The sequence below is a fragment of the Staurois parvus genome, unplaced genomic scaffold (genome assembly GCF_062004578.1).
Source record: "Staurois parvus isolate SC_StPar_1 unplaced genomic scaffold, SC_StPar_1.0 ptg000198l, whole genome shotgun sequence".
Taxonomy (NCBI): Eukaryota; Metazoa; Chordata; class Amphibia; order Anura; family Ranidae; genus Staurois; species Staurois parvus.
The window spans coordinates 7,230,077-7,252,500 of record NW_028317994.1 but is presented as its reverse complement, the minus strand read 5'-3'; the positions used below and the strand labels follow the sequence as shown (position 1 = coordinate 7,252,500).

The 22,424-nt window shown below is 42.5% G+C and overlaps 1 protein-coding gene and 2 long non-coding RNA genes across 7 annotated transcripts in view; 2 read left to right on the top strand and 1 right to left on the bottom strand.

Moving 5' to 3' along the window:
* LOC149461570 (uncharacterized) overlaps nt 1–22,424 on the top strand; it is a 522,205-nt gene that overhangs the window by 325,880 nt on the left and 173,901 nt on the right. The gene's annotated exons all lie outside the window — the stretch shown is intronic.
* LOC149461571 (uncharacterized) overlaps nt 1–22,424 on the top strand; it is a 139,783-nt gene that overhangs the window by 44,199 nt on the left and 73,160 nt on the right. The window contains exon 2 of one of the 2 annotated variants that reach the window (XR_016312821.1): nt 17,264–17,499. The exons of the other annotated variant lie outside the window; for it this stretch is intronic. This is a non-coding gene — a long non-coding RNA (uncharacterized LOC149461571). Of the gene's footprint in view, nt 1–17,263; nt 17,500–22,424 lie in introns of those variants that run through there. 2 annotated transcript variants of the gene reach the window in all.
* ZDHHC21 (zDHHC palmitoyltransferase 21) overlaps nt 1–22,424 on the bottom strand; it is a 76,454-nt gene that overhangs the window by 24,517 nt on the left and 29,513 nt on the right. For both annotated transcript variants that reach the window (XM_089678086.1, XM_089678088.1), the window contains one exon: nt 7,819–7,935. In XM_089678086.1, coding sequence (XP_089534212.1) covers nt 7,819–7,935 — 117 coding nt within the window. The remainder of the gene's footprint in view (nt 1–7,818; nt 7,936–22,424) is intronic.

Sequence of the window (22,424 nt, the reverse complement as noted above, 5' to 3'; positions counted from 1 at the left end):
ATATATACACACACATATCATATAATATAACACACATATATATATATATATATATATATATATACATATATATACATACACACACATACATACACACCGCCATTTGTAAACGCTATAACTTTCACGTAAACGAATTAATTTACACGTATTGGGATTGTTTTTAGCAAAGACACGGAGCAGAATACATTTTGGCCTAAATGTATGACGAAATTTGATTTTTACATTTATTTACTGGACATGTTTTATAGCAAAAAGTCCAAAATATTGTTTTTTCTCAAAATTGCCTTTTTCTTTTATAGCGCAAAAAATAAAAACCGCACAGGCGATAAAGTACAACCGAAACAAAACTCAATTCGTGGGAAAAAAAAGGATGTAAATTTAATTTGGGTGCAGCGTTGCATGACTGCGCAATTGTCAGTTAAAGTAACGCAGATTCGTAACACAAACCGCTTCTTGACCGCTGTATAGCAGAAATACTGCCACAGGTGCGCAAAATCGTGTGTGCGTGTGCGTGTGCGTGTGTGTGTGTGTGTGTGTCGTGGGTTTTCACGCCCCTCCCAGATAGCCTGTCAGTACACCAGTAATCACATTTAACCCCTTGATTGCCAGGAACACGCTCGTACACAATAAACCTCCATTGCTAGTATAGTGTATGAACGGATCAATATCTTTGATCAGATCAGCACTATACCAGCATTCACTTTAATATATTGTCCCCAAAAACGCAGCGTTAGCGGGATCAGCCCCGGCACCTGCATTTAGCCCCTACGCTTAAACCCCCCCCCCCCCTTCTCCCCCAGCAAGTGTAGTGTCAGAAGGTCACTGTCACTTGATACATTACACACAACCACAGTGTTCGCAGAATCAGGCCTAATCTCTCTTAGCACGTCGGCAAATTTTGATGACTCTCATATGCAGCAGAGTGCCAGTACTAGTGCCACGCTACCTTTTGGTGAACTGGCGAGCACCGTCGACCTAGTACATCCTGGTCTTTCACATACCTCTTAGATTGTAAGCTCCAAGGAGCAGGGCCCTCCTAACCCTCTTGTATTGAACTGTATTGCTGTATTGTCTCCCGTTATATTGTAAAGTGCTGAGCAAACTGTTGGCGCTATATAAATCCTGTATAATAATATCAGCACTACAGTATCACTTGGCGATGTGATGAGTCACAAGTGCAGTACAAGCTGGTACGGTGGCGAGCACAAGTACTGTCCCGCAACCACCAAGAATTCACACACAGGCCCGTAGAGCCCCTAGTATTCTTCCGGATGTGCTTGCAAATCCCGATTGGCAGCCCACAAATTCTACAGCACCCGTACTTCTCCCATTCACTGCCTAACCTGGAATTCAGGAGGAAACAGCAAATTTAACTACTCCCCTTGATTTTTTTGGAGCCGTTTTTCACAGAAGATCTGCATGTATTGATTGTGGATCAAAGCAATTTATATGCACAACAATTTATCGCCACCAACCCAAATTCAAACCTTGCCAGACCATTCGCATGGAAACCCATTACGGTTTCCGAATTTACATTTTGTTTGGGCCTAACCCTCAACATGGGCATTACTAAAAAAAAAAAAAAAAAGAATTGCGGTTGTATTGGTCCACAGGCCCGATTCATCATATGCCCGTGTTCTCTGCTGCCATGGCCAGGAATAGATATGAGTGTATAATGTGTTTTATGCATTTCAACAACAATACACTCTGTCATCCTCAGGGTGACCCTACATTTGACCGGCTTCACAAAATTCAGCCCTTCACAAATCACCTTAACCAAATATTTGCAGATGTCTATACTCCCCAGCAAAACATCTGTGTTGACGAGTCCCTCAATTTTTCTGGCCTCTTTGCATTCAAACAATTGCTCCCCAGCAAGCGTGCCAGATATGGGGTCAAGATGTATAAGACCTGTGAGAAGGCAACAGGCTATACATATAAGTTTCGGATTTACAAGGGAAAAGATAGTCACGTGGAGCCCCCTGGATGCCCAGACTACATGGGGAGTAGTGGCAATATAGTTTGAGACTTGGTGTCATCCTTTTTCCCTATGGGGTACCACTTATATGTGGACAATTTTTATGCAAGCGTGCCACTATTTAGACATTTGTACAATCTTGGAATTGGCGCATGTGGCACCGTGTGACCTAATGTGTGTGCCCACCATTAGAAGAAGGTGGATGCAGGGCGGTATATTCTAATGGTGGGCATACCACACACTTTTTCTGGAAGATTTCTTCTCTTTTTCCATTCAGCCCACAGGCTGCATACAAAAAAAAAAAAAAAGAAAAGAACATAGCATATATACCCAACAAGGATCAGCAATGTACTGGTACAGCACTGGACCTTGAATGGGTATACCAGGATGATGCCTACAGCTGCAGGCATCATCCTGGTATCATTTTTTTCAGCCAGTGATCGGCTTTCATTTAAAAGCAACCCTAGTGGTAATTAGCTGCAGGATTGCTTTTATAAGCAGCGGGAGATGATGCCCCCCCTCCCCCGCTGCCTTCCACAGACTTCTCGGGCAGTACAGTGCCATCGGGGGAACCTGAGAATGCAGCTGGTGTTTCTGCCAGCTGACCATAGAGATGATTGGCACCATTCTGGTCTCCAATCAGCTCTATAGTCTAAGAAAGCGGAAGCTATGAGCATTTCATCACTTCAGTTTTGCAAGATATAAACAGCGCCATTTGTAAATTGGGAAATTACAAAGGGACAGTGTAAAAATAATTTTAAAAAATCAAAATAACTTAAAAAAAAAACACCTCCCCCCCACGCATGCACACCTGTGTGCACGAGCGTTGACCCTGTGCCGGTATGTAAACAGCGGTTGCACCAGGCATGTGAGGTATCGCCATGAATATCAGATCAAGAGCAGTAATTCTAGCACTAGACCTCCTCTGTAAATCTAAAATGGTAGCTTGTAAAGGCTTTTAAAATGTTGCCTATGGATATTAATAATGTATGCAGTTTGTCGCCATTGCGCGGGGCATGCCCAGTTTTAAATCATGTCATGTTTGTTATCCATTTACTCAGCATACCATCATCTTTTATATGTTACCAAATAATTGGCCAATATAGTGCGTTTTTGTGCATTAAAAGTAAAAAAAAAAAAAGTGTATTTTTTTTTTAATTTGCTTTTGAAAAATCGCTGCGCAAGTACTAATGTGACATACAAAACTGTAGCACCCACATTTTATTCACTAGGGTATCTGCTTTCAAAAAAAATAAAAAATGTTTGGGGGTTTAAATTAATTTCCTAGCAAAAAATATATTTTTTTCATGTGAACAAAAAGTGTCAGCAAAGGCTTGATCCTCAGGTGGTTAGAAGAGTGAATGATGTGTGGCATAAACTTCTTTTTACACAAAATTGACACTTAAATGATTTACTGCTCACACATGCCATGGGTATATGTGGAATTACTCCCCAAAATACATTCTGCTACTTCTCCTGAGAATGGGGGCACCACATGTGAGAGATGTTCTGGCAGTCTAGCCAAGTACAGGACCCCAAAATCCAATAAGCACCTTCAGGCTTTTAAAGGGCTTTATTTCCTCGTTACACTTCCTGACTACCTATCACAGTTACGGAGGCCCTGAAATGCCAGGATAGCACCAAAACCCCCCCACCCCAAATGACCCCTTTGTGGAAAGTAGACACCCCAAGGAATTTGACAAGAAGCATGATGAGTATTTTGCAGATCTCATTTGTTGCCACAAGTTTTTGAAAAAGAAAAAAAAAACAACATTTTTTTTCTTTTTTCCCCAAAAAGTCTCACACATGTGGTACCCCCATACTCAGTAGAAGTAGCAGAATCTATTTTGGGGTGTAATTCCACATATACCCATGGCTTGTACAAGAAATAAATCATTTAAATGACAACTTTGTGTAAAAAAAAAAAAAAGTTTTTGTCAATTTCCAGAAACTTGTGGAAAAAAATAAATCTTCCATGGAGTCAATATGCCTCTCCGCAGATAGCTTAGGGTGTCTACTTTCCGAAAAGGGGTTATTTTGGGGGTGTTTGTACTATCCTAGTATTTTATCACCTCAAGAAATGTGATGGGCAGTCAGAATGTAAAAAGCTGTGTAAATTCCATTATCATTCTATACCATAGATTGTAGATGCTATAACTTTCACACAAAGCTATCAATATACACTTATTGGGATTTTTTTTTTTAACCAAAACATGTAGCAGAATACATTTTGACCTAAATTTGACGAAATTTCAATTTCTTTTGGATATTTTTTATGACCGAAATGATAAAATATAGTCTTTTCAAATAAAATGTTTTTTCTTCAAAATTTTTTTAGTTTATAGCGCCAAAAATAAAAACCGCACAGGTGATCAAATGCCACCAAAAGAAAGCTCTATTTGTGTGGAAAAATTTCATTTATGTACCGTATTGCATGACCGCGCAATTGTCCGTTAAACTAGTGCAGCGCTGTATAGCAAAAAAATGGTGGAAATTGCAGTATCTCTACCATAGTTTGTAGACGCTATAACGTTCACACAAAGCAATCAATATACACTTATTAGGATTTAATTTACCAAAAACATGTAGCAGAATACATTTTGGACTAAATTTCTAACTAACTTTGAGTTTACCATATATTTTTTATAGCTGAAAGTAAAAAATATTGTTTTTCTAAATTTCCGGTCTTTTTTTGTTTATAGCGCGGAAAAAATAAATAAATAAAAAAAGCACACAGGTGATCAAATACCACCTTAAGAAAGCTCTATTTGTGTGAAAAAAGGATGTACATTTTGTTTGGGTACAGCATTGCAATTATCAGTTGAATTAGTGCAGCGCCGAGTAGCAAAAAGAGGCCTGTTCATTCAGGGGGGTAAATCCTCTGGAGGGCAAGTGGTTAACCTCACAGTATATCTCTTAGTACCCATACCATGTTGACACCACAATAAAATGCAGGCACCAGACGGTTACAGCAGCTAAAGAAGAACCTTGATACCTGCATTGCATAAGAATGTCAGCACTGTTTGGGTTATCTGGAAATAATGAAAAATGTTACCATCATTAACAAAAAAAAAAAAAAAAAGCTAAAATTGTAAAAGTCCATACTTTGTAAACACTGCTTGCTCACTTGAGTACCTCCCTGTGATGCATCCTCATTACCAGGCCATTTGTCATTTTTTCAGTGCAGTGATTTGACAATTACTCATAAAACACTGTACCTATATAATTTTAAATCATATTTTGAGACTGTTAAAATCTTCCCTTTACTGGTATTTAATAACCACTGGGTTATTTTTTTACTATATAAAAGTAAAAAAACAGTCTGCTGCTTTAGTGTTTTTAGATCTTTAGATCAGCTGTTACTATGGTATACTGAAACATAACTACACGCATACTATAAGTGTCAAAGGCTTTTATTGATAATTACATTAAGAGTCAATATTTGCAGTGTTGACCCTTCTTTTTCAAGGCCTCTGCAATTTGCCCTGGCATGCTGTTAATCAACTTCTGGGCCACATCCTGACTATTCTTGCATAATCAATGCTTGGAATTTGTCAGAATTTGTTGCGTTTTTTTTTTTTTTCTTTCACCCGCCTCTTGAGAATAGACCACAATTTTTCAAAGGAATTAAGGTCTGGGGAGTTTCCTGGCTATGTACCCAAAATTTCATTTTTCCCCAAGCCACTTCGTTATCACTTTTGCCTTATGGCTTGGTGCTCCATCATGCTGCAAAAGGCATTGTTCGTCAACAAGTTGTTCTTGGATGGTTGAGAGAAGTTGCTCTCGGAAGATGTTTTTGTACCCTTCTTTATTTATGGCTGTGTTTTTAAGCAAAATGGTGTGTGAGCCCACTCCCTTGGCTGAGAAGCAAACCCATACATGAATGGTCTCTGGATGCTTTACTGTTGGCATGACACAGGACTGATGGTAGCGCTCACCTTTTTTTCCCCCAGACAGGGTTTTTTTTCCCGATTTCCCCAAACAATCGGAAGGGTAATCATCAAAGAAAATGACTTTACTCCAGTCCTGAGCAGTCCAATCCCTGTACCTTTTGCAGAATAGCAGTCTGTCCCTGATGTGTTTCATGGAGCGAAGTGGCTTCTTTGCTGCCCTTCTTGACACCAGGCTATCCTCCAAAAGTCTTTGCCTCACTGTGCATGCAGAGGCACTCATGCCTGCCTGTTGCCATTCCTGAGCAAGCCAGGAACTCACTAAAAATAATCTTCTCTTTGCTATGCTCAAATACTATACCTTCTTACACTTCTAGCAGCTTTGGATTGCAAAGCCTAATGACATATGTAGCCCTTGAGCGTATATGCTCCTCAGTGCACATCATAGCTCCCTGTCCACCACAGTGATGTAAATTGACTGGTCACACGACATCAAGTTTAGATGAAAAGTAAATCTAGTGCAAAAAATAAAGGCAGCACAGTGGCTAAGTGGTTAGAACTTCTGCCTGGCAGCACTAGGGTCATTGGCTCAAATCCCAACTATGGCACTATCTGCCCTGGAGTTTGCATGTTCTCCCTGTGCCTGCGTGGGTTTTCTCCGGGTACTCTGGTCTCCTTCCACGCTCCAAAGACGTGCTGGTAGGCTAATTGGCTCCTGTCTAAAATTGGCCCTAGTATGTGTATGTATGAATGTGGGTTAGGAACCTTAGATTGTACGCCCCTTGAGAGCAGGGACTGATGTGAATGAATATATATTTAAAGCGCTGCGCAAATTGACAGCACTAGTCAAGTACCTGTCATAAATAAACTACAGTGCACTGATCTATGATACAGTACAAGGCCCCACCCTGTAGCTGAGGAATCAACCAGAGGGTGGCTTCATACAACAGATTAAGCAGAACTAGTAGGATACGTAATAGGTCTTTGAAAAGAGGTAAAGGAGACATGGGACTGTAAGAGGTCAGTAACTGGAAGAGAAGCAATAACAGCTCTGAAGAAAGGTGGGTGGTTTAACTGCATCAAGGGGGGATTGCTGAAATGTACCTGACCAGCATAACATGCTAATCGCTAATATAAACATACTGTTGTATTCTGCACGGAGCCTCTGATGGGTATAATGCATTCATTTCCAAGTGATAGAAGATCATTTCTTGGGTGTTTATAACATTATTGCTTGATGAGATCAGTTGCTGCTGTATAATATAAATGCACAGCTAAAAATATACTGTAATTTTCTGTCATGAGATATGACAAACTGCTTTTACCTTATATACTATAGATACTGTAGATGTAACACAGTAGATTCCAAGATGCTCTTGGGTGACATAATACGCTATCATTTGGCAATATACTTTACGTGATCTATATAATGTTGCTTGGTAGAAAATGTAATAAATAACCTTTAGCCCTGGTTCACACTCAATGCGGCTTTAAAATTGCACTACTTGCAGTAGCACGATTTTAAAGCTGCTGGTCAGTGTGATTTCATGTGCATCTTGATGACATCTGCCTGAATTCATGCACAGATGTCAATAAATCGCACATATAATCACTAAAAATAGTACAGGAACTTTTTTTTTTTTTATTTAAAATCGGTGCAAGTCACAGTCGCAATGCTTTGATCGTTTCTATAGGCACAAATAGGGTGCAACTTGTCATGCGATTTTGAACTGTCAAATCGCATAACAAATCATATTGGTGTGAATGGGGGCCAATTTTATTGCTGCCTTGTAAGGTGCTGTTAATAGGGATTATCATTTTTTTGCTTTTTACGCATTATTCAGCCATTTTCTTTCAAAACACAGAGGAAAACCACAGCATACAATCCAAAAATATAAAAGTGGCTTTGTGGATCAGTAAACAGAATATGAATAAAGACAAGTTACTTACTGTTAGTATACCCTCAATCTGCGTGTAGAAAAGGCTGCACATGCCTCCAAACATGACAATACCCATAAAAGTTGATATCCTGAGCATTGCTAGCTCATGTCTAAACATAAACACATCCTGCAAATACAGAAAACAAAACTGATTAACACAATACACAGCTGTACAGAACAACATTGTTATTTTTTTACTTTTAAAAACAAACATACATATGAACATTTAGCAAGATGTTGTATCCCAGGATCCCCCAACCTCCCCAAACATACATAAATGCCTTTCATTCACCTTGAATGAAAGTAGTATTAGAAAATGTATTATTTGCCTCATTGTTTTTATTCTTCTCACCTACCAATGCTCCTGTACACTCACGCATGGAGAGTAAAGGAGCATTGGCTTAAAAGTTGTCATAGGTGGGTGACATATTCTGCACTTTAGGGGCTGGTCTACCAGTGATATCAGCACCTGAACGGCAAAGTCACATACCCCACAGAGTATACAATCTAGATTTCCCTGGAAGGCAATGGTGATGTAACCTTCCAAAAGGGAGCTAGTGGGAAACAATAAGGTTACATCAACAGTACCTTGGAAAACCAGGAAGTCAAGAATTGCAAATTCACACAAATTATATATATGACACACACACACACACACACACACACACACACACACACACACACACACACACCACTTTATTAGGTACATCTGTTCAATTGCTTGGTAACACAAATTGCTAATCAGCCAGTCACATGGCAGCAACTCAATGCATTTACGCATCTAGACGTGGTGAAGATGACTTGCTGAAGTTCAAACTGAGCATCAGAATCGGGAAGAAAGGGGAGATAAAGTGTTACTAAACCCAGAACCCTACATTCACTATATCTGGTCTCTCACAGTACACAGAACATGGAAATGCAATTATTTCAGTAAGTATAAAACGGCTAAATACCTTTTCTCATCAGCAGTTAGAAGTCACAAGACTGCTCTATCAGTGTCCAGCAGAGCACTAGTTAAAGCTTGTAGGAGGAGTTTTCATTTTCTCCCGATTGTCCTATAAGGCTGCATAACCCCAGACCCTCTATCTGGACACCGCTAATTGGTCCTGTGCTGATCACATGCACTCTCCAAAGAGAAAAAAAAAACCACCTCTAGCAATACACATCACACTGAGAGCATGTGCAGCTTGCCCCCAAGGCTCTGTGCTATCAGCAGGTGGATGGGGGACAGTAGAAGAAGGGGAGAAAACCGGACAAAATATAATTTACACAATGCAGAGGATTAACCCGTTAGGTTCCACAATGAGTATAAGAAGCATGATTTACTGCATATACAGGCTGATTTTACCGTTGTGGGTTTAGTAACACTTTAAGTGACTTTGAACGTGGCATGGTTGTTGGTGCCAGACAGGCTGGTCTGAGTATTTCAAAAATTGCTGATCTCCTGGGATTTTCACATACAACCATCTCTAGGGTTTACAGAGAATGGTCCAAAAAAGAGAAAAATTTCCAGTGAGCGGAAGTTGTATGGACATAAATGCCTTGTTGATGTCAGAGGAGAATGGGCAGACTGGTTTAAAATGACAGAAAGGCAACAATAACTCAAATAGCCACTCGTTACAACCAAGGTATGCAGAATACCATCTCTGAACGTACAACAATCCAAACCTTGAAACATATGGGCTACATCAGCAGAAGACCACAAAAGGGTGCCAATCCTGTAGGCTAAGGACAGGAGGCAGAGGCTACAATTCGCACAGGCTCCCCAAACTGGACAATAGAAGACTGGAAATACATTGCCTGGTCTGAGGAGTCTCAATTTCAGCTGCAATATTCAGATGGAAGGGTCAGAAGTTTGCATAAACAACATGAAAGCATGGATCCATCCTAGCTTGTATCAATGGTTCAGGCTGGTGGTGTAATGGTGTGGGGGATATTTTCTAGGCACACTTTGGGGCCCTTAGTATCAACTGAGCATCGTTTAAATGCCACAGTCTACCCGAGTATTGTTGCTGACCATGTCCATCCCTTGCGTACCCATCTTATGATGGCTACTTCCAGCAGGATAATGCACCATGTCACAAAGCTCAAATAAACTCAAATTGGTTTCTTGAACAGGACAATGAGTTCTCTGTACTCCAATGGCCTACACAGTCACCAGATCTCAATCCAGTAGAGCATCTTCGGGATGTGGAACGGGAGATTCGCACATTGGATGAGCAGCCGACAAATCTGCAGCAACTGTGTGGTGCAATCATGTCAATATGGACCAAAATCTGAGGAATGTTTCCAACACCTTGTTGAATCTATGCCACGAAGAATTAAGGAAGTTCTGAAGGCAAAAGGGGGTCCAACCCGGTACTAGCAAGGTGCACCTAATAAAGTGCGCAGTGGGAATAAAAAAAAAAAAAAAAAATTAATTATCCACCCTTCTAAGTCTTCTGGGAAGGCTGTCCATAGGGTTTAGGAATGTTTATGGGAATATTTCACCATTCTTCCAGAAGCGCATTTGTGAGGTAAGGCACTGATGTCAGATGAGAAGGCCTGGCTCTAGTGGTGCACCGAAATGAAAATTCTGGTGCCGAAACAGAAAATTCAAAATGCACTTGGCCGAAAACCAAAACTGAAATGCGCAGTTTTTAAAAAGGAATACGGTATGTATTTTTTAGATAAAAAAAAAACCAACCACAATATATCCCCCAATTTTTTTTTTTTGTAAAATACTAAAGAGGATGTTACGCCGAGTAAATAGATCCAAAACATGTCACGCTTTAAAATTGCGCACGTTCGTGGAATGGCGTGAAACTGCGGTACTTAACCATTAGCCGCCCGGCCAATGGCCGTTTGGCGGCTTCAAAAGTGCTCCCGCACATGCGCAGTTTGCGCTAATGCAGAGCCGCACAGCGGCGCGATCTGTCACCAGCCGTGTACCTTGGACACGGCCGATGACAGATCTGAGTACCGGCCCTCGTTGCTGGTACCATGTGACCTGCTGTGACCAATCACAGCAGGTCACATGACAGTTGTATACAATGGATGGCTTCATTCATGCCATCCATTGTATACTAGTGCCTAGCTGTGAATGGTCACAGCTAATCACATGCACATGTCATGTGATTAGCTGTGACCAAATCACAGCTAAGCACAAAAAAAAAAAAAAAAAAAAAAACCCTGAATGAATCGATTTCATTCAGGTAAATGCTTGCTTATAGCAAAGTAATTCTTTGCTATAAGCAAATTGTGTAAAAAAAAAAAAAAAAATACTGATCACTTCCCCAAAGTAGTACAATGTTACTATGGTAACATTGTACTACTTTGGTCATAGTAAAATATGAAAAAAAAATCTTAAAAAAAATTAAAAAAGTAATAAAAAATTAAAAAAATATATTTTTTTTTTTTCATACTGTCACCAGTCAGTGTCCCTGTTCACCGCCATGCCAGTTGTACTGCACTGGTGACTGCACTGGTGACAGTATGTAAAAAAAAAAAAGTGAAAATAATTTTTTTAATTTTTTCATTTTCTGAAAAATTATGACAAAAAAAATACGACTTCAAAAAACTCGCCATGCCTCTTATGAAGTACGTCGGACTGTCTACTCTGCAAAAAGGGGTCATTTGGGGGATATCTGTACTATTCTGACATTCTTGGACCTCAAGAAATTAGATTGGCTGTCAGTACTTCAGGATTGATCAATATTCAGATATACACTATAGTTTGTGAACTCTATAACTTTCCTACAAACTAAATAATACATCCTAATTTGGGTTATTTTCACCAAAGACATGTAGCAGAATACATCTCGGCCTAAATTTATGAAGAACAATTATTTATTTGTAAACTTTTATAACAAAAACAAAGAAAACGTGTTTTTTTTTTCAAAATTTTTGGTCTTTTTTTGTTAATTTAGCAAAAAATAAAAACCCCAGCGGTGATTAAATACCACCAAAAGAAAGCTCTAGTTGTGTGAAGAAAATGATAAAATTTTAGTTTGGGTACAATGTTGTATGACCTCGCAATTGTCATTCAAAGTGTGAGAGCGCTGAAACGTGAAAAATGGCCTGGGCAGGAAGGTGTAAAATTGCACGGTATTGAAATGGTTAAAAATCTCCATGGGTGATGCTTTAAAAATGTCTTCAGGTTAACAGTGTAACATTACAGAGGAGGTCTAGTGCTAGAGTAATTGCTCTTACTCTGATGTTCATGGTGATACCTCACATGTGTGGTTTGAACACCATTTACATATGTGAGCATGGCCTACGTATGCGTTCACCACTACATGCGAGAACGGGGGGGGGACGGGGGCACTTTAAACTTTTTGGTTTTTTTTTAATGTATTTAATCCATTGATAAAAGTGATTTTAATCACTTTTATTCTTATCACAAGAAATGCATGCATTCCTTGTGATAGAAATAAGCAGTGACAGGTCCTCTTTACGGAGAGAGATGGGGTCAATAAGACCCCAAATCTCTCTTCTACAATGTAAAGCATTGGATCAAAAAAAGCATTGATCTAGTGCTGTGAAATATAAAAAAAAAAAAAATGGCTGGAACGAGAAGTGACATCGCTCCGGTTCTCCAAGGACATAAAGATGAGTGGCAGCCATCTTTCCTTCACTCACCTCTATGCCCAGCGCTGAGACCCATGGTTTCTCAGGTAAGGCTGAGAACTAGCGAGCGGCAGCGAGGTTTTTTCAGCACCTGTATTGGTGCTCTTTTTTTTTAAATTTCGGCCAACGGCCGCAAGGGGTGTTTTGGGCTGAAACGTTTCGGCCACCGAAATTTCGGTCCCTACCTGGCTCGCAGTCTCTGCTCTAATTCATCCCAAAGGTGTTCTATCGAGTTGAGGCCAGTCAAGTTCCTCAGTCCCAAACTCACTCAGCCATGTCTTTAAGGACCTTGCTTTGTGCACTGGGGCGCAGTCAAGTCGGAACAGGAAGGGGCCATCATCTCCCAATTGTTCCCACAAAGTTTGGAGCATGAAACTGTCCAAAATGTCTTAGTATGCTGATGCCTTAAGAGTTCCCTTCACTGGAACTAAGGGGCCAACCCCAAGGAATGTGTCTATGGAAAGGTTTGACCATTCTTCCAGAAGCGCATTTGTGAAGACAGGCACGGATGTCGGATGAGAAGGCCTGGGACACAGTCTCTACTCTAATTCATCCTAAAGGTGTTCTATTGGGTTGAGGTCAGAGTTCTGTGCAGGCAGGTCAAGTTTCTCCACCCCAAACTTGCTCATCCGTGTCTTTATGGACCTTGCTTTGTGCACTGGTGCACAGCCAAGTTGGAACAGGAAGGGGCCATCCCCAAACTGTTCCCACAAAGTTGTTAGCATGAAAATGTCCAAAATGTCTTGGTATGCTGATGCCTTAAGAGTTCCCTTCAATGGAACTAAGGGGCCAAGCTCCACTCCTGAAAAACAACCCCAAACCATAATCGCCCCTCCACCAAAATTTACACTTGGCACTGTGCAGTCAGGAAAGTACTGTTCTCCTGACAACTGCCAAACCCAGACACATCAGTCGGATTGCCAGACAGGGAAGCGCAATTCATCACTCCAGAGAACATGTCTCCACTGCTCTAAGGTCCAGTGACGTCTTGCGTAACACCCCTTTATATGACGCTTTGCATTGCACTTGGGCTTGGATGCAGCTGCTTGGTCGCGGAAACTCTTTCCATTAAGCACTCTATGCACTCTTGTGCTAATCTTTAGCTATTGACTCTGCAGACATTTGGCGACTTCTTCACACTTTGTGCTTCAGCATGCACAACTTCGTGGCTGAGTTGCTTCTGTTCCCAGTTGCTTCCACTTTGTTACAATATCGCTAACAGTTGGCCGAGGAATATTTAGTAGCAAGGAAATTTCACAGATGAACCTATTGCACAGGTGGCAACTTATCACAGTACCACGCTTGAATTCACTGAGCTCCTGAGAGCGACCCATTCTTTCACAAAATGTTTGCAGTAGCAGTCTGCATGCCTAGGTGTTTGATTTTATACACCTGTGGCCATGGAGGTGATTGGAACACCTGAATCCAATGAGATACCGTATATACTCGAGTATAAGCAGAGTTTTTCAGCACATTTTTTGTGCTGAAAAACGGCCCCCTCGGCTTATATTCGAGTCAACGTCTGCAGATGTCTAGCAGGGGGCGCTGCTTCTAAAGCAGCGGTTCTCAACCTGTGGGTCGCGAACCCTTTGGGGGTCTAACGACACTTTCACAGGGGTCGCCTAAGACCATCAGAAAACACATATTTCCGATTGCCTTAGGAACCGAGACACCGCTCCTCTATCCGTCTCCAGGTGTGGGCGGGATGACATGCCGTCCCTGTCACCTGGACACACCCCCGGGATCAATCCTTGCCGGTGATTGGCCGCCGGAACTGTAGCTCAGGAGAGGCACACAGGCGCCCAATCACCGGCGAGGAGGTGGAGCTTGGAGAGGAGCCGAGCGGCACCGCGAAGATCGAGCGACTGAAGAGGAGAGCAGCCGGAGAAGGAAGACATCTGACCGGTAAGTGTGTACCATGGGAGAGGGAGGGAGCGAGCGAGCCCAGGCTGGAGCAGGGGTCAGCAAGGTAAGTATCATTGGTGTCAGTGGGAGGAATAGTGCCCAATCATTGGTGTCACTAATACCAACGATGGGGCACTATTCCTCACCCCACTGACACCAACGATGGGGCACTATTCCTCCCCCCACTGACACCAACGATGGGGCACCAGTCCTCCCCCCACTGACACCAACGATGGGGCACTATTCCTCCCCCCACTGACACCAACGATGGGGCACTATTCCTCCCCCCACTGACACCCCAGAAATATTCATGTGATTTTATTGGTCTCTATCTTTATTTTTTACATTGACTAGTAGGTGCCTCATTTCCCACCCTCGGCTTATACTCGAGTCAATAGTTTTTCCCAGTTTTTTGTGGTAAAATTAGGTACCTCGGCTTATATTCGGGCCGGCTTATACTCGAGTATATACGGTAGATATTTCTGGAGGGAGAAATATCTACTTAAAGCTGACAGACCCTGCTACTTGATTCTAGCAAAAAGTCAATGGTTTATTGTTAATGAAGACTCAATTGGTTGGTTTATTTAATATAATTTTCGCTTTCATTACAGTAGGCAACTTAGTTGTTAACGTTAGCATATTTTCAAAGCATCACCGATTGTACGATATAGTGGAAAATATTAAAGCATTGCTGAGGTTTCACAATAGGCCCCATAACCTTGAGTGTGAGAAATGGGTGCACACTAGGTTTTCCTCACCTGTCAAGTTATAACAGGTTGAAAGCAGGGTGGGGGATTTCCATGTTTCCCATCACTTTAAAATTGTTTGTTTGGACCAATGTGGTTCATACAAACTATTTCCTTTACTAACTGCTACAGCAGCTCTGAGAACTGTATGTACTATATGTAGCTTCAGCTACTTACAGTACACAGAGCTGGGTATCGGCTGTGAGACGGACTTCCTACGATTGGATGAGGTGGAGAAGCAGGTTGATGACGACATAATCTTCGTCTGGATCTAGAATACAAACTGTCTATGAATGGCTGAACGCCGCTCAGCCCGATTCGGTTTTGTTCCAGGTGCGAGATGGGAAGTCTCTTTCTTAGAGCCGGAACCCAGCTCTGTGTACTGTCTGTAGCTAAAGCAACATACAGTGCGGAGAGCTGCTGCAGCAGATAATGGAGGAAATAATTCATTAGGACCAGCTTGGTCCAAACTATTTAAAGTGAAACATGGAAAACAGCTTTAAAGGCTTTACTGCACAACAATGTAAATATGACTGACTATATTATAACTTAACATTAAATTTGTTATACGTTTTACTTTTTCGTGAACTAAAAAAATAAAGTAAATCACATACATTAAAGAAAAGTGGTGTGTAATCATCTGCAATCACCCAGTACAGTTCATATCTATCCAATTTACTTTGCCTGAAAAGATTCAGCACTTGCCAACTCTCTAACAAAGATGTCTGTGTGTCAGGTAAATGTATGAAATGAAGCTTTGGTGGCACATGTGGACAGTTCCAGTGCTGGCTCATTATCTTTGTAAGCCAAATATTATATTGTGCGGTTTTGTTCCTTGCATGTTAAATGTTAATAAGCCAGATGCAGAAACACGCAGCAAATACACGGAACAGAATGCCATGCCGATTCCAGTATGTACACATCATATCATTAAATAGGGAGGAGTATTTTATCATGCAACTACAACTCAGCTATCCTTAACGGCTTTACAAATGAATATCATCTCAGAACAAACCAAGCTTCAGGGCTCATTGTTGCATAAGCATCTTTGAATAAAAATCCTGTATTTAGTTTTGTGCCTTCTTTTTGCCTTTGCTGGAAGCTGCTGCAAAATGTATGAAAAAGCAATGAATGAGGTACCCTATATAACAATCATTGCAGCACTCGGGACAAGGCATGATAAATTCTCCCAGATGTAAGGGTAAGCAACCAGTTATCTGTATTGAGAAGACTTTATGAAATCCAAATACACAGGGAGATGAAGTCACTCCCATCCTCTCTGCTAATACTAATTTTATAAAGTATTTCAAGGGGATAAGTTTGAGCACATTTTCGTCTGTAGATGCAGCTGTTCTGTGTTTAGATACATACAAAACTACATAACTGCTGTGTGCATCTTAATGCAGCTTTCTAAACACCCGTGGGCAGCATTTGGGCCTAGCAGTATTAGGGTTCAAATGCATGCATGTTCTCCCTGTGCCCATGTGGGTTTCCTCTGGGTACTCTGGTTTCCTCCTACACTCCAAAGACATGCTGGTAGGTTAATTTGATCCTGTCTCAATTGGCCCTGGTATGTGTGAATGTCAGATAAAGACCTTAAACTGTACACTCCTTGAGGGTTAGGGACTGATGTGAATGTACAATATATGTAAAAGCGTTGTGTAAATTGATGGCGCTATGTAAGTACCGGTATTAAATGTAGCCTTGGGACTCATGTTGACAGGGGCGCATAATTTGCTGCACTTAGAAGTGGTTAAATGAGGCATTCTGATGTAGCAACAACCATTCAGCATTCAAACTGGCTGATTAGCTGTGGCCAGAACTCCACAGAAGCGCTGACTCTGGATACACACTGGTTGTGTTCAGAGTTGGTCAGAGACTCAATTCCAATGAGTGGTTACAGATGAACAGCAGTGGCCTTTGATTTGTACAGCGCACAAATCTGACAGCTGCTGCTGACAGACACTGCTGTCCACACACTGTGTTGGCAGGCAGCGTTTAGAATTGTTGGAAGGAGTCTAGTGATTCTCAGAGGTGAATTCCCCTAGTCAACCCTGTGCGGCTCTTTGAATGTAGCCTAAATCTAATTTTTCAGCATTGGCATCATGTCTCACTGTGTACAGAGTAAACAATTTTTGTGAATCTGTTGACAAGGTTTACTGGGTATCCTGCCAATAACAGCACTTCTTGCTGCAGGTGACAATGCTGATACTGCTGTGACGACTATACCACTGCCTCATAACTAGCAGCATTATTGTCAGCCTGCTTTACGTGCTCCTTCAGTTGGTCGTTGGGCTGCTCATCTGACAGACCTAATTAAAATGGCTTAAGCAAATACTGACTTTATAGACAGCTGTTGTGTTTTTAATGATTTGCATGACCAGTATTTACTGAAAAGTTTAACATGGTCAATAAAGAGTTTCAAAAACCTGTGCAACAGACTGATTTATTGCTTACTGGTAATCAATACCAGAGCTGGCAAGGGTGTTCATGAACGTTTAATGGATATTGTCAAATTCTACAGTAATTGCAGTATTTGCATGTACCTGGAGTCATGACATGGGGCTCCATGCTAATCAATTATGGAATAATGAAAAAAATCGAAGTCCGGGTATGACTGGCTATCTCAAAAACAGTTGATGCTGCTTCTCCGAGATAAAAGGTAGCACCAAAGGTATTTCAGAACTCGACAGGCTTATGTAGTGATGCACAACTAGGTAACTTTCATCCGTGAAAATACTACTTACATAATTGGATATGCATTTAATGTATACAGTTAGTTTTAGGAATAGCATTTTCCTTACTCCAAATCATTTTCTATTACTGAAAGCACAATATGCCTTAAAGTGTATCTAGAACCAACATTTTTTTTCCTCCATTTGGCTAGAGTAGGTGAGAGTTTAGAACCTATGTCAGGTTTTTTTTTTTCCCAGTTTCCCCTACTTGGGAGATGTATTCTCTATATGTTTCAGGACAGAAAGTGAGGTGAAATCTGAAATTTTGAGCAGTCACTCGATTAAGAATTAATAGAATGATTCAAATGTGGGGAGGGGGGAACTTAAACTTTAAAATTTACCTCTCACGTCCTGTTATGTTGTGTTTCAAGACAGAAATTAAAAAGGAAAATCTCCCCAGAGATGAAAAAGAAGAAAAAAAAACACAAACACCTTTGGCTTTAGATATGCAGTAATAGGATGCAATTACTGGCACTGGATGAATTGTTCACACAAGCCATCTTGAAAACAACCCAAATGATCTGTCAGCACTTGAAAACAGGCAAATTAAATATATGATATTCCTTGAAGCAAGAAAAAAACAAAAAATGACACACACACACAAAATATGAACCCTCAAATTCTACATTGTTTACATAAGAGATCTCCATTGGCTTAACGGTTGGGACAGATAAAATACAATATCGCCCTCTGCTGTTCACTTTTCACTCAGAAAACGAAATAACCATATAAAACCGGACACCAAATCAGGGCTTACATAGAGCATTTGGAAAATGTGAAAAGATCAGAAAGAACCCGAGGCAGGAACATGGTAGCTACCATTGCTGACTTGTTTTTCAAAGGTAAAAGCTCTTTGACTTTCATTCATTTCTTTACCACTTTGTGGAAGAGTGTCTTAGAGCAAAAATATGTGCATCTGGTGTCCCAACACTTTACTGGCACAATGAGGCAAGCAAGCAATAATTATCATGACATCTCAAAAACTTGCACCTTAGCAAGCTGAACTCAAGGGACAAAAGAAAACAAACATTTACCCTTGCAGTGGATCCACCACCCCACTGCAAGGGTCAACTGCCTGTTTTGTTTTGGGGGGGAAATCGGGTATTAAATAAGGTGATATACAGTACTTGCTCTATTTGTCCCTCCAGGCAGCATTCTCCTATGCAGTTTGAAGCTCCTGGGTTGTGGACAGGCCCTAGGTGGTCTCATGTATTATGTAGGACTGCTGGTCCCACATTGTATGGGATGAAAGCTGCGACCGGTCAGGCAGCAAAGAAAATGGGCTTTGGGGATTGGTCACATTAAGAGGAGGAAGTCTGTAGAAGTGAGGAATAAGGTACGAATATCACCCTATTTATCATCTCTTAATGAAAAAAAAAAAGGAGTTAACGTGATAACTAAAGTCTTGTTTACAAAAAAAGTAGCCCAGATCCTCCTCTTCTCAGGTCCTCCTGCCGGTGCTCCTGGCCCCTCCGGTGGGATACCCCTTTAGCAAGCAGCTTGCTATAGGGGCACAAGAGCTGGTGCGCTCCCGAGCCACAGCTCTGCATGTCCATTCAGAGTGTTCATTTTCCTTAATATATTGTGAAGGCAAATACGCATATGCACAAAAACAAAATGTCAGAAATGAACTCCAAAAAAGCAGATGCTCAAACATCAGTACTGTGTGCAAGAGGCCTAATCGGGGCGGACTGACCATACGGGCACTCAGGCACTGCCCGAGGGCCTGGGCCAGTAGGGGCTCTGTCACTGCCCCGGCCACCAGGATCACTCATTGCTCTGGCTCTGCAGCCCTGAGCTTCCTTTTTTATTGTGTTGTGTCCCCAGCTGGGATGATTTGGAGATGATCCTGAGTGTGGATGGAGAATACTCCTCTTCTGAGTGCAAGTCAAGAGCATAAAAGAATATTAGACCATGGGACAGTGCACACACTGCTGATGGAGGCAGCAGATTTAACACAGCTCTAGATCCTGCCTGAGACAAGGTGAGAGTAAACTGGGGTCATAGTTGTGAGTAGCAGACATACTGAACACCTCCCTCACCCCTCCTCCCTCGCTCTCTCACAGTCCCCTCCCTCTACTTCTATCTCCCTCCCTCTCTCCCACCTCCCCCCTTCTCTCTTTCCCCCCTATCTCCCTCTCCTCCCCCCCCTCTCTCCCCTTTCCCTGCTCTCTCTCCCCCTTCTCCCTTTCTCCCCTCTCTCCTCTTTCCCCCCTCCTCCCTCCCCTCTTTCCCCCCTCTCCCCCCTTCTCCTCTTTTCCCCTTCTCTCTCCCCCCCCCCTCCCTCCTCTCCCGCCCCCCATCTTCTCTTTCCCCCTTCTCTCTCCCTCTCCTCTTTCCACCCCTCTCTCTCCCTCTCCTCTTTCCACCCCTCTCCCCCCCTTTCCTCTTCTTGATCTCTTTCTTCCCTTCTCTATCCTCTTTCCCCCCTCTCCCTCTCTCACAGTCCCCTCCCTCCATACCTTTCTTTCTCACCCCCCCCCCACCTTAATTCTTGCTCTTACCCCTACCATTCCGCTCTCACCCCCTCTCTCGCCTCCCGTCTTTCACATTCCCTCTCTCATCCCCCTTTCTCTCTTTCATCTCCCCCTTCCCTGCTCTCTCTCCGCCTTCTCCCTTTCTCCCCTCTCTCCTCTTTCCCCCCTCCTCACTCCCCTCTTCCCCCCCCTTCTCCCTCCCTCTCCTCTTTTCCCCTTCTCTCTTGCCCCCCCTTCCTCTCTCATACCCCCCTAACCCCCTCTCACCCCCTCTCTTCATCTTACCCCCTCCCTCTCACCCCCCCCCCCCCCCTGCACCACCCTCTCTCCCCTCCCCTTTCTCCATCTCTCTCCTACTTTTCCAAACCCCCCCCCCCCCCCCATCTCTTTCTCTCTCCCTCCTGTTCCTATCTCTCCTCCCTCTACCCCACTCTTCTCAGTATAAAATGCACTCTGTCAGTAAAGTTTCCATGTAAAAAAAAAAGTTGGAGGAGTTGGCAACCTTGTCAGGAAGGAGCTGAGTGGGGCCGAATGCCCGAACAAAGCAATTAAAAAGGATTGTAAAGGCAGATTTTTTTTTTTTCTTTAAAATAACATACATGTCAATTTCCTGCTCTGTACAGTAATTTTGCACAGAGCAGCCTCAATCCTCTTCTTGGGTCCCCTGCCGTGCTTCTGGCCCCTCCCTCCTGCCAAGTGCCCCCATAGCAAACTGTTTACTATGGGGGTTCCTGAGCTGCTGGTCTGTGCGTCCATTCACACACAAATGCGGATCGGCCCAGCCCCTAGCTGTAACTGACAGTAGTGGGAGCCAATGGCTCCCGCTGCTGTTTCAGCCAATGAGGAAGAGACCTGGGGCAGGCACTGCTCTCATGCATATTCCTGGATTGAGATGGAGCTCAGGTAAGTATGGGGGGGGGGGGTTGCTGCACACAGAAGGTTTTTTATTTTCATACATAAAGGTAACAAACATTTACAACCACTTTAACCCCTCAATCATCGGGAATCTTTACTGTACTACGTAGCCAGCAGGTGCTACCTACAGACCCCTGAAAACCACACCCAATTTTTGTAGCAGAGTTCTGAGTGCGCCACACCTTTTTATCTAGTATTAGGGCCCAAGTTATGATCTTGTACACAGGCTCACTGGTTTCATAAAACGCACCTGGTTGCTTCATAAAGATAGCTGCTGCACATCGTCCATCTTTATACCTGAAAGTGCCCATCAGCTTCTACAAAAGGAAGCCAGGAACTTCCATGCAGGCTATGCTATAATAACCAAATGATCAGGCTCACAGATTCCTGGAGGAATGGTTGGAAAGCCTACGGGCACCTGACAGGTTCTCAGATGGCCGCCACCTTTGAATCTGTCATGTCTTTGGTGGCTTACCAGCAATAGCAAAAGGAATCTCTGTGAGCCTGAGCTGCAAACAAGAACTTGGCATTGGCTCATCAGCTTCTGCAGTTTGCTGACGGGCCCTTCTACGCAGCTGGGATGCAATATGTGGAGGATGGCTGCCACAAATGCATGTAATGTAGACAGTGCAATATGTAGGTGGAGCTTTGTGTAGGTGTGGCTTGAGTGTGGGTGGGGACACATGGGATCCCATGATCTCCTATTGCCCAGGGGCCCCATGAGTTGTCAGTCCACCCCTGGGCCTAACTGATCAGACTCTCTGCAATTCAAAGATCATATCACAAGCAGGGTAATCAGTGTAAGAACCTTTTTCAATAGAGAAGGAGGGGGGGGGGGGGGCATCCTCATTGGGTCATTTGTACTCTCCTGTTCTGCCTGAATACCCATATCTGTTATCGATTGCAATGCTGGAAGTTTAGAGCCAGGAAGAGGACAGACAACTCTGCATTGCAGATTTCTTCAGGATTCAACTGTCTGAACGTTGTGGGACATTCTTCATTACAGGTAAGTGATGCAACTAACTTTCAACAGGGTCACACTTTATGGAAGCACCTTGCGGTTAAATATTGGCTTCCGCACAAATGTTTGCAAAAACATATAACTGAGATTTCTGGTGGCAGAGAGCTACCAGGGAGGAGAGTTGAGCAGTGTGTATGTTAATGCGTGAGCAGGCAGATAAGCATGACTAGTGAAGTGAATATATGTGTTTTAACCATTTGCCCTCCAGA